We start from the raw sequence: 13,287 nt of genomic DNA, 5'->3' as shown, positions 1-13,287 counted from the left end.
CCCCCCCCCCAAGTGAAACGCACACCGCACTCCGAGCTGCATCCAATTAGAGCTGCAGCAGTGAATGCGTCATCCTGTTCTTCCCCAGTGATTTGCTTGCTGGCGCCATTGAAAGCAGTGCCGCGGAGGAGAGCTGAGGCAGGACAACATAAAAACCCAGTATGTAAGCGGGAGTGAGGGGGCATGATGGAGGAAAAAAGAAGAACTCAGGGGGCATGATGGAGTGAAAAGAAGGACTGATGGTCATAATTTTATTATTCTGTCTGTTTTGACCCCCAGACATGAGTACAAAAAGGAAGAGCTATACTGTTGAGTATAAGAAAGCAACTGTAGAGGAGTCACATGGCAAGAATCTTGCAGTTTTCTGTAAAGAAAAACTTTTGGATCTTCGAATGGTCAGAATATGGAGAGCAGATTATAATAACCTCAATCAACAGGTGGATGAGGGAAAAGGGAAAAAGCGCAGGTCTGGATCAGGTCGGCAGCCCTTATATCCTGACTTGGAGATCCTCATTGGTGAATGGATTGCTGACAGGAGAGCAAAGGCCTTGGTTGTGCGCAGGGCTGATATTCAAGCATTTGCCCTTTCAATGGCACCAGAGTTTGAAATGGTCTCAGAAGGATTCAAAGCATCACAACACTGGTTGGACAGTTTCCTTCAACGGTATGAACTGTCCCTAAGAAGATCAACAACACTGTTTAAGCTGGAAGATGCTGAAGTTATTAAACGTGCACTTGCATTCAAGTCCTTTATTGATAGGATCGACATTTCCAAGTACCAAACCTGCAATATGATTGCTATGGATGAAACTGCAGTGTTTGTGGGACAAGGATCTCAAACAACAATTCATCACAGGGGTGCAACGTCAATCTACATTCCCACCACTGGCTATGAAAGTGCACGGGTCACCTGTGTTGTGGCAATTCGTTTGGATGGAAAGAAAGCCACACCTCTAATCAGTAAGGGCAAGAAAGATAAGATTGAACGTGTATCTGGCATTTACGTTCTTGAAACCGAAAAAGCCTGGTGTACACAAGCCGTTATAAGAAAGTGGGTTGATTTAACGCTGCCACTTGTTATGCGAGGTAACCAAAGAGGTCTGATAGTCTGGGATTCAGCCAGCACTCACCGCGCTAAAGAAATGAAGAACTTCCTTGCAGAGAGAAGAATAGATCAAGTAATGATTCCTGCAGGAATGACTGCCTATCTCCAGACCCTTGATATTGCAATAAAGAAGCCATTCAAGGACCATTTGCGCATGGAAGTCAATGACTACACTGAAAATAGAATGGAAAGAAATCAGCGTGGAAACTTTGTGAAGCCCTGTCTGCAAGAAGTCGTGACTTGGGTGAAGAAGTCATGGGATAAAATTACTGACAGCTGTGTCGCCAAGGCACTACGAGCAGGTTACCTGGACAAGACATATTCATTTAAAGAGAGCTATATTGTTGGACATGACAGATTGGGTCCACTTCTTCGGAAGGAAATGGAGGCGCAAGACATCCAGGACGGAATTCAGGGTATGGACACTTATGACGATGTTGTTGAAGAAGATGACATGATCATTATTGAATAAAGGTACATTTTTTTTGCTCACATTTACCTGTTTATTAAAATTGCTGTCAATGTTCATTAAAATAAGCCCTCCCCTGAAAATAAGCCCTCTGGTGTTTTTCTGTCCAAAAAATTTAATAAGACAGTGTCTTATTATCAGGGAAACACGGTATGTTGTACACAGTAACAGCAACACTGTGCAATGACCAACTTTGTTAAGACTTAGCTCTTCTGAGACATGCAATGATCTAAGACAATTCCAAAAGATTCAGTATGAAAAATGTTATACACATCCAGAGAAAGAATTAAGGAATCTGAATGCAGATCGAAGCATACTATTTTCTCTTTCTTTTGCTTTTTTTCCTCATGGTTTTTCCCTTTTGTTCTGATTCTTCTTTCACAACATGACTAATATGGAAATATATTTTAAATATATCTGTATTAGATTGCATGCCATCTGGGGGTGGGTGAGTGGAGGGAGAGGGGAACAATTTAGAACTCAAAATCTTATAAAAATTAATGTTAAAAACTAAAACAAAAAACCACAAAACTCAAAATCACTTGCAGTAACTCTAATTCTGCCACATCACATTCAGCTATACTGTACAAATCGTAGCCATGTTCATAGATGAACCTGGAACTAGATTAGGAGTCAGAACACTTCTTTGGAAATTAAACCTTGTGTGTCCTTAGAAATGGCAAACAGGAGGAGGGAAGAGGGTAAGTTTGGCAGGACACTGCACAACCACATACATTTTCCTTTCTTCCAAATACATTTCTAATTTGCTACTCAGAAAAATGGAAGAAATTCCAAAGGCTTAATCCAAGGGCTGTACTGAAAAATGATCACTGTGAAATATCAGAATTTTTCAGGATGTAAACAGCTATTCCATTTGCTTCTCCTGTAACAGAAAAAGAACCCTGACCTTCACATGAGAGGCAGAATTTCAAATGCTCACCTTTTGTTAAAGGTAAGCATGCATACAGTGCTAAAAGAACGTGCTGTCTGTGGATCTTTCAGTGTTCTGTCTCTAGTTTTATTTTCACATTCTGTGTTGTTAACCTCCATTCAGATACTATTTCAACTTGAATAGGTCAGTTTTATGCTACTCATTTTATACCTGGTGCCATAAGTTACAGGGAAAGAGAGACTTTGCCTTCCATACTGTCTTATTTTTTTCTTTAAAGATAAAACTCTTTATACATTCCCTAACAGTCCTTCCAAACCACAGCCCACAGCTTCTAGGACTTAAATTCCAATTCCAGCAAGGGAAACATCCTTCTCTACATGAAACTTATTCTGGGAGTCCAACCAGGAACAGTTTTATAAGTTGTACATAGCTGGTGTCAATGATAACCACCTCAATATTATTATTCAAATCAATAGCATAAAACAGAAGAAAACATAGCCGCTCTCATACCCAAATATCATCATTTATCCATTGTCTCCACAATTTACCTGAGAGAGTCTAAAATATTATAATCATTAACAGAAGAGGGTAGGAGAGGTGGGAAGACAAGACCCTTAAAGACGCTTACAAAGAACAAATCATGCCAAACTAACACAATTCCTTTTTTTTAAGAAAATGAATAGTTAGATAAATTAGATTAATAACAAACAGTTCTGACTCAGCTGCTTACTAGCTGTGTGACTCCGGGAAAGTTAGCCTCTCAGCTTCAATTTCCTCTTCCATAAAACGAGGATACCTTACAGGGTTAGTGTGAGAATCAAATGAGAGAACATGCATAGCACTTTGTGAACCTTAAAGTGCTATATAAATGTTAGTTGTTATTTTTACTATTTTAATTATTATCTTGATTTCAGCAAAACACTTGATAAAGTCTCTCATTACATGCTTGTGGAAAATGTGGTGAAATGTAGGTTACTATGTAGATCTACACCTAACTGAACAAACAACATCCTAATAGGTTGGTTACCTCTTTGCCTCTTGTACCCTTAAGGGTACCTTCATAGCTGAAGCTATTTATACACCCCCCCAAATGGAAATCATTCCCATCTATAAACTATGGAACAGAAGGAATCATGCATGGTCCAGCAGTTCAATTTCTTCATACTTGGTATTAACCCTTCCATGATCCTGATATTTCATTTTCTCAACAACTTCCTTGTTCTGTTGTGGTTGAACTGTATCTTTCATGTAGCTCATATGGATTCAGAAGTCCTGAATCATAACTCTATTATTCCTTACTACTTACATACTAATCACTTCAATTCTCCGGCTTTCAATTTCACCGTTGTTAAAATAAAGGGGTTCCTAACATCTCTTCAACTTCTAAGTTATTTTATTCAATCTTTTGTAATAAAGCTTCTTCTCCCTTTTTGTCCACAAGTTCTTTAATAAATGGGTTCCTGCCTCATTTTCTAGATACTTAATGGAATTGGAGTTCCCGACTCTGAACACCAGTTTACTCATAAACTCTAAATCTAATTCTAAATCTTTCTAAAACTTTCCTATGCCTCCAATAAATTGTTGCCACTACCACTGCAGATCCTGGACTTAAGGTTTTGATCTTTTAAAACGATTCCTGCATCTTTCCTGTCTCATTTTGAACTGATCTTCAAAATTAGTGCCTGTCTTCAGGCAAGTGTCCTTGCATCCCTATCCCTAGGATAACTTTTAGCTGTACTCCCTTGTTCAGACCACCAGCCTTCACCCAACCCACCAGTCACACTTCTGTCATTCCTCCTGATCTGGCTCCAATTCAAATATTTGGGAACATTTTAAGTAAACCTGGAGAAAATGCTAAAGTGTAAGTGCCATGGAATCATATATTCCATAGGCTTCATTCTTTTCAGTATTTTTATCTGTAAGAAATGCTTATGAAATCGGTAGATAATAAATTTGATTCATCCTGTTTTTAGCTTATCACATTATAAAACTATAGAATCATTGAGGGTAGTCTATTTATATTTAGGAAAACATTATATACTGTTATGGAAAATTTGCTCTTATAAGACAAAGTCAATTCAAACAACTCTTGGGTGCAAAATTTCTCCTCATATTTTAAATTATAAAAGTGAATATCATTAAGGTAAAGAAATTAACCCATAAGTAAGTTAATACATTGAAAAGGGTTTTTTACTAAAATTTAATTCATTTTATTTTCAGTTCTGAATTTTCTCCCCACCCATTGAGAAGGCAAGAAAAACAAAACCTATTACAGATATGGATTGTCACACAAAACAAATTCCTGATGCTCAATCTATCAGCTCTTTCTCTCTGGATAGTATGGTTTCATCATTAATCTTTTGGATTTGTGGCTGGTCATTGTATTGATCAGAGTTCTTAAGTCTTTCAAAGTTCTTTATAATATTGTTAGCAAATAATTTTTGTCCTGATTCTTCTCACTTCAATTTGCATCAGGTCACACATGTCTTCCCAGGTTTTTCTGAAACTATTGCCTTTATCATTTCTTACATCACAATAGTATTTCATCACATTCATATACTATAACTTGTTCAGCCATTCCCCAATTGATAGGCACCCCCTGTTTCCAATTCTTTGCTACCATGAAAAAAATCTCATAAATATTTTTGCATATATAGGTCCTTCTCTTTCTTTGAGCTCTTTGGGATACAGGACTAGAAGTGGTAGCACTGGGTCAGAAATTATATATGGCTTAATAGTTTTTTGGGCACAGTTTCCAATTGGAAAGATTGATCTTCAATAGATTTGAGAAAGGGAAAAATAAGAACACAAAGGAAATTCTTAATAATGTTTACTAGTGCAAATTTTTGGAAAGCAATAAGGCAATATATATTAATCACAAAATTAATTTTGCATTTTTGAGCATTTCTGCTACCCTAAAGAAAGCCAAAAATTAAAAATAGATCTATCTTTACAAAATTCATAATGCTCCCCGCTCCTCTCCTGGCTTCTACATTCTAGACAAATTGGATTAGTAGCTATTTCCTGAACTCAATTCCCTATCTCTTGCCTCTATTCACTCTTCTTCCCCTCCTTCCTCATTTCAGCCTCTTAAGAATCCTCATGGGGCAGCTAGGTGGCTCAGTGAATAGAGCACTGGCCCTAGAGTCAGGAGGACCTGAGTTCAAATCCGACCTCAGACACTTGACACACTTATTAGCCGTGTGACTTTGGGCAAGTCACTTAATCCCAATTGCCCTCCAAAAAGAATCCTCATCTTAAAAAAAAAAAAAAAGAATCCTCATGTTAGCTCCAACCAGGTGATGCCTCTTCAAGGAAGTGATCCTCCCAGGTGTTAGTGCTCGCTCCTACCTCAGTTTTCCTAGTACTTTTCTCATCAGTATACTTGATTGAGCTCTTAACTCACATTGCCCCAGGATAATAGAAGTTCAAGGAAGATACAGATGGTTTGTACTTGTTTGAATACCCCGCATATTACACAATGCCTTACACATCATAAGTGCTTAATAAAAATGTGCATTGAATTGAACTGAAAAAGAAAGTAGAACACAAGCTCCTTGTGGGCAGGGACTTATTGTTTTTGTTTTCTATCACAAGTACCAAACACCCAGTCTGTCCAATGGTTGAATAAATTGTGGTATATTAATGGAATGGAATATTATAGAACTATAAAATATCAGATAAGAGAATATGGAAAATCACTTTGTATGAACTTCTCCAAAGCAAGAATGGTGTACACATAAGACTCCCTCAAATACTCACACCTTTTGACCCAGCAATCCAAGAGCTGAGTTTATACCCTTAAAGCAGTTAGTACTGGCAAGAAAAGAACGATGTATATTAAAATACTCATAGAAGCACTATTTTTTTTGTCCTTATTATAACCTCAAAAAATGTTCTTGCTTTTATACCTTTTGTTTTTAAACATCACATTCATTTCCATGTATACCTCAATAAGCAAGATTGTAGCAAATTTTAAAAGAGAAAAAAAGCAGCTCAACAATACAAAAGTAATTTTTGTATCCTCAGCAGTGTTATAGTAGTACAATAGTACAGTACCTGACATACAGTAAGTGCTTAATAAATGCTTGTTGACTTACTGACAAAACTAACCAATATACTGACAGTCTTTTAAAATAATTATTAATTGATGTTTTTTTTTAATCCTCACAACCATCCTAAGAGGTGTGTTCCAGGCATTATTATTTCTAATTTACAGGTGAGGAACCTGAGGCTGAGTGAGGTAAAGTGACTTGCCCAAGGTCACACTGCTGGTAAATGTCAGACATAGAACTTGAACCTGGGTTCCTAGTGCCACTCTTTATACACTTTAACATGTTAGTAGCTTTATTTGTAATAGAAAAAAGGTGGAAACAAATTATATGCCCAATATTAGGGGAATGGCTGAAAAAATTTTATCATACGGATGTAATGGAACATATTATATTGTAAGGAATGGCAGCAAATACGAATAATTCAGAAAAATATGAAAATACTTACAAGAAGTAAAGTTGAATTGAGAAAGCAGAGTTCAAAGAACAATATCTAACATTTGAAACTATGTAAATAAAGCCATTAAAACAGCACAGAAGATTGGATCAAATTTAATTAACAATATTTATATGTATGTGTCTCTCCTTTCTTGCTATACAGAAATTTTTAAAAGGATATATACTATTTGTTGGGCTCATTACTGTAGGTGGTTTTACCTATTACCATTTTAGGGATATAAACTTTGTGTGGTTGGGTGGAGAATTGCATATTTGTTAGAATGTATCTGATTTATGAAAATAAAACACATCAACAAAAATTGGGTGTGTGGGGGGTAAAGTGACATATACAATGACTACAACTATACTTAAAAAAAAAGCCAAAGGTGAGAAAAGGATCAGGTAGAATAAGGAAATGCCACAAAATAAATACTTTTCACGGAATATAAACAATTTCAACATGTCAGGAAAAGGTAAATAACCAGATAAAAAAATGTTAAGAAAAAATTTTAAATGTTAATTAAATACCAGAAAAATAATTAAAATAACAAATTACTGATAATTTAATAATCAAGAAATATAATAATCACCAGAGAAACAAAAATTAAAACAACTTTAAGGCATCACACCTCACATTTTTCATGCTAGCAAGTATGCCAAAATATGGGGAAACTCATTGCTGGATAGGGCTATGGAAAGAAAAATAGGCTAATTCGTGGGTGAATTGGTTCTACTGTTTTAAAAAAAAAATTGAAACTATGCAAGAAAAACTAGTAAGCGTTCATACCCTTTGACTTAGAGATTCTACTGCTGGGACTATATTACATGAAGGTAGCTGACAGAAGAAAATCTATATGTTTAGCAATGCTTATATAGGAGCACTACTTATAATAACAAAAAGCTGGAAATAAATCAGCAGCCTAAAGCTTGGTAAAACTGAACACATCATGGTGTGTGAATATAATAAACATTATTACTAAGCAAAGAATGAACTGAAAACAATCAGAGAAACACAGAAATATTTATCTGAAGAAATGCTGAATGAAGATAGTAGAGCTAATACAAAAATATCAAAACAAATAAAGTCAAAGTGTAGATCAAGGAGATTCTGGTCAAATAAAAGTCAGGGTTAGTACTATACTATAAAGTTTAAAAGACACATCTTACCTTTCTGTTAACTGATGAACTCATTTTTCCAAGCAATGTACTTGGAACTGGGATTTGTTTGAATGTCTGTTGCCAAGTGTCTATTATGTTAAATTAATATATATGCCACCAGTATTTTATGTTAAAATTCATGTGATTATTTCTATTACAATTTTATCAACAAATCATTTTATTCCTCATTTCATGTTTTGTTTGATTATTTTTTATCAATTGATCAACAGAAATTTATTAAGCCCTACCATATGCAAGGTACTGCGGTGTGCCTTGGAGTTGCAAGTACAAAAATGAAATGGTCCTCTGTTTCCCTCTCCCTCTTTCGTGCCTCTTCCAAACCTTTTTCATCCCTCCTCAAATCTCCCTTGTTCCCCTCCCCGCAACCCTCAGAGCTGAGAAGCTGGCCTCATATTTTGCTAAAAACAAGTGAGACAATTTTCTGAGAGCTCTCTGTTCTCCATTCCTCCTCACTTCATATCACTCAGATGTCTTCTGCCAAGGTAGCACTTCTCAAAGCTGACGTCTTGGCATGCACAAGCGATACTGCTACATCCTGTCTCCTTCAGTACACTGTTTTTTCTATCATCCCTATACTCTCACTTATCTTCAGTCTCTCCCAGTCTCCTGGTTTTTTTCCTACTGTCTACAAACATGCCCACGTTTCCCCTAAAGCAAAAAAAAAAAACCATCACCTGGCCCTTCTGTTCCCACTATCTTTCAATATTTCTCCTTTCTTTTGTGAGAGGCCATCTAATACAGGTGTGTCCACTTCCCCTCCTCTCACTCTCTTCTTAACTCTCTCAAGTCTGGCTCCTGACCTCATCACCCAACTGAAACTGCTCTCTCCGAAGTAACTAATGATCTTTTAATGGCCAAATCTAATGGCCTCTTCTCAGTCCTCATCTTTCTTGACCTTTCCCCAGTCTTTGATACTACTGATCATCCTTTTTTCTTTGACATTCTTCTCTCTCTAGTTTTCTCTACTGGCTCTCCTCCTACCCATCTGACTGCTCCTCCTCAGACTCCTTTGCTGGATCTTCATCCAAGTCATTTCTGTTAACTGTGGGTGTCTCCCAAGGCTCTGTGCAGGGACTTCTTCTGTTCTTCCTCTGTAAGATTTTGCTTGGTGAACTCATCCACTCAAATGGATCACATTATGACCTCTATACCCATGATTCTCAAATCTACTTATGCAGCACTAATCTCTCTGCTAACCTCTAGTCTCACATCTTCAACTGCCTATTACACATCTCAAATTATATCTCCCATAAACATCTTAAACTCAACAAAAAGTGAACTTATTTCTTTCAAAATGACTTGCATAGGTTCACACAACTAGTAAGTGTCTGAGGCAAATTTGAACTCAGGTCTTCCTAACTTAGCACTGTATACATAGAGCCATATAGCTGCCTCTTACCCTCTTACCCTCACCCAGTCTTAAATCCCTGAAGACTAACAGGTCAGTATTTAGTGAAAGATTCAAAACTTAACAGACAAAAAAGTTTTTCTAAGACATTTTAAGAAAGTCTTGAACACAATATTATGCAAAAACAAACCCTAAAGACTAGACGTGATATAAAAATTAAAACCTGTGGAGAATCTAGCAACTCTCCCAGACACAAATTTGGGCTTCTGTTCAACAAAGTTCTTTAATACCACATGTTTAAAGACATATAAGACAATAAATCAACAAATTTAGTCCACAAGGTTGATAGGAACGGAATGGTTACTGAAGTTAAGAGAAATCAAGATTGTGTGTGTGTGTGTGTGTGTGTGTGTGTGTGTGTGTGTGTGTGTGTGTGAGAAATACAGAATCTCAGGGGTGGAAAGAATCCTAGAGGTTATATATTTTTTCTGTATCTATCATTTGTAAAAAAAGGACCACACTAGCACTGTCAACAGTACATTTCATTTGCAATATTTTCTAGTAATGACTATAAGTTGCTTTGATCAGTCTACCACACATACATAATCATTTTTAACATATGTGTGGTAAGAAGACTGATTAAGGTACTAAGTTTAACTGTGACCATAAAAGTTAAATTTAACTAAAAACGAATTACACCTCTTGAGGGATCTTATCTTCTGTTTTATATTCAGTACAAAATTTAACAACACCTCCACTAGAGGGTATGTAAGACTAGACCATTTAGTAACTCTGATAAAATACTAGTAGACTTTGGATTATCTAAATATTTCCATTATCCATATTCTTGCTGCCCCCAAACCAAGGATAACTAAGATGGGCTATTCAGAAGAGCAACCTTGGAGTTAGTTATACTCCTGTAATTTGTACTTAATGTCTTTAGGTTCACTAATTTTCACTGAAAAACAAGTAGCTTTCATCGCATCTTCCTAGAATTAGAATCTACATTCTAAAAGAGTTCCTATTATCCTATAAATACTATACCACATTTCCATGGTTTTTTCACATGTCCAGGAAAAACTTTCTGCTTAAAGCCTTAGCTAAGTTAAAGCTGAATCAATGCTAGTAATAACTACATACAGATAACTTAGATACTACATACAGTCCTGTAGTCCAGTTTAATTTATCTCTAGTGTACTGTTTAGAGCAGCCCAGAATGGTTTCCCAACACAGAAAATGGTAATTATTTAAACAGCTGTAAACCCCAAGAAGGCCAAGTGCATTTCATAAGACTGTCCTAAGCAATCTATTAACTGTTCCAACTCTTTAAAACAGTGAGTGGAAAAGGTACAAAAAGGTTACAGTCAAATGTCCGCCCTTCTCAAACACTTCCACACCACCAGGTTATCCAACACCACCTGCCCTCTGGGTAGGCTCTTATTAAATGTATTCCAGAGTTCGACTCTGACCAGACTACAGACAAGCTTGTCCTGGCCCACCATCTCCTGGTCAACAACTTGGGGAAAAAATGCAAAGAAGAAAAAAACAATGCTACTCTTTAGATCCTTGCATGTGTTAGCACTTTGTATTACTATCCCAGTCATTTTCTACCTCAGATCAGTTTCAACATGCATCCAGGCCTTCCTCACTGTATCTGCATTGTATGTGCTGGCATGACATCACAGCTCTTCTGCCCCTAATAGGGTCTGTGAGGTGGCAACTTACAATGGTGCTTTGAGTTACAACAAAGCCCTTTACCCTCATTTTAGATTTCTGAAATTTTTCTCCTTTCATTTAAAATTCCCTTTTCTCTTGATAAAGTCCATGAAGAAGAAAAGGGGATTTGACAGGCCTATAGTATGAAACTGGGTGAAAATAGAATTTAAGTAGGAAAAAGGGCCTTTGGGCAATTCATGTTTCATTTTATAAAAAAAAAATCAAAATTGTTGCACACCATTAATGACAATTAGTTTCAATGCTAACAGAAAGCCAATTTTTATTCAATGGAGAAAACCAATCTGACTTTTGAAATTTGAGCACCTTTTTCTTTTAAAAATCTTCCTTCTTCCTCACAACTATTTCCCCAAATCTAACTTAATCAAGGACTTTACAAGGGACCAAACTTGAGGAGCACCGTTCTTTCAAAGTTCCAAGAAGAGATCATCTTGTTCACAGCCTACTTGATCCTCCAGGCCTTAAGAAAAGGACTCACTGCTCATTTTTAACTCAAGAAGCAAAAAGATTTCCTCACAAAAACAGTTTGTAAACAGATATTCAGGCTAAATGTTTACCTTTGTACAATCAACCTTCCTATCTAGATGGTATGTAGTGCAAGTAATAGCTTACTCACCATCAAATCTGTTTATTTAATCATAATGAATGTTGTAACAAACCACTCCATTGAAACAACCAAATATGTAGGAAAATATGAGAAAACTGGAAAAATCTACCAACTCTGAGGCCCCTAGACTGTGTTATAAGTCACTGGCATATGCAACTCATTTTCTAGTTAATTCCCTCTAGGGACCTAGTCTGCAGTCCACATGCAGGATCAAATTTCATTAGCAGTTGTAGGAAAATGCAAGCCCAATGTATTTGCAAGTCAAAACTAGTGAAGGCAAAGGCTAGGCTTACCATCTTCACTTATTTTTTTTTTCCCTGGGAAAGGATTTTAGCTGATAGAAAACATTTGTTGAGAGCACAAAGGAGGAAGTTTAAAAGAAAGGATTCAGCTGGGAAAGAGACAAGTCATAAAGCTGAAACTTTAACATAACACTTCATCTGTAGCTGTGTCAAAGTAGATAAAATCTTAACCATGATTTCACAATTAAGGCTTAAAATGACAAAGGCACAGAAAGAAAAATTAAAAGGAAAAGCACAAGACACAATTTCCAACTTATTTCACTTCTTATCCCATTCCTATGGATTAGCTTGAAATTCAAACTGAACTTACTGTTTTAAAAAATCAGATTATAACTACCTGTGAAATTAATTTGAAACTGAAAAACATAATTCACTACCTACAAAACAAAAAATATATCAATTGTAATAACCCTTATATACTTAACCTATTATCTTTTTTTAATGCACTAGAAAAGTAGATGGCTGAATTGTTTAAGTTTGTAATCTATTCCGTCCTTACCTTTGTCTGAGCTGTATCTCCCTGCTCAAACATCATCTTCAGTCTGTTGAGTGGGACATTATATTTCTCTATTTTGCCTGTAGCATGTGGGTTCTCGTTGGCTTCAGGTTTTCCTCCTTCTTGCTTGGCTTCTCTCAGGCAGTTTTCCATTTTGTCAGTCTCAAGTGAAGGGACTTTAAATTCTTCACTGTGATTGTTGGGATACTGAGCCTGCATGACGGCTTCTGGAGAGGACTGAAGTCTAGATCTGGTATTAATCTCTTCTACTTGAGTAGTTTCAGCTACTGAAGAAGTGTTGTTTTCCACTGGAACACAGAGATGGTCGACCTTCAGTCTCACCTCAGCACTGCTGTTCCGTAGAGATTCTGTCTGAGGCTCTGTTCCCAGCTCTGGCTTCTCCCACTTCTTCTTTAACACACTCAGAGTCCCCTTTCTAAAATGCTGAGGGAAGTTCTCAGTGTTCTAGAAGAAAGAAAATTATTGCTAGTTACAACCTGTTTGTTGAAGCATCAAACATATTCTTTGTAAAATGAAAGTTAAAACTCCACACTGCTCCTTGTTCACTGCTGTCTCAGACAGCTGTGAACAGTTATGACTGTGCCACATGGAGAAAGCCTACACCCCAGGGGTGGGAGGGGGGAAGAGAAAGAAAGGCAGAGGCT

At 36.7% G+C, this 13,287-nt stretch overlaps 1 protein-coding gene across 2 annotated transcripts in view; it reads right to left on the bottom strand.

The window, feature by feature from the left end:
* Nucleotides 1-13,287, bottom strand: part of LIMA1 (LIM domain and actin binding 1) — a 121,676-nt gene that overhangs the window by 46,037 nt on the left and 62,352 nt on the right. For both annotated transcript variants that reach the window (XM_069092569.1, XM_069092570.1), the window contains exon 4: nucleotides 12,626-13,087. In XM_069092569.1, coding sequence (XP_068948670.1) covers nucleotides 12,626-13,087 — 462 coding nt within the window. The remainder of the gene's footprint in view (nucleotides 1-12,625; nucleotides 13,088-13,287) is intronic.

Source organism: Petaurus breviceps, unplaced genomic scaffold (genome assembly GCF_028583685.1).
Source record: "Petaurus breviceps papuanus isolate PSGF00001 unplaced genomic scaffold, PetGlider_PUasm1.0 191, whole genome shotgun sequence".
Lineage (NCBI taxonomy): Eukaryota > Metazoa > Chordata > Mammalia > Diprotodontia > Petauridae > Petaurus > Petaurus breviceps.
This window is presented reverse-complemented; position numbering and strand designations above follow the sequence as displayed.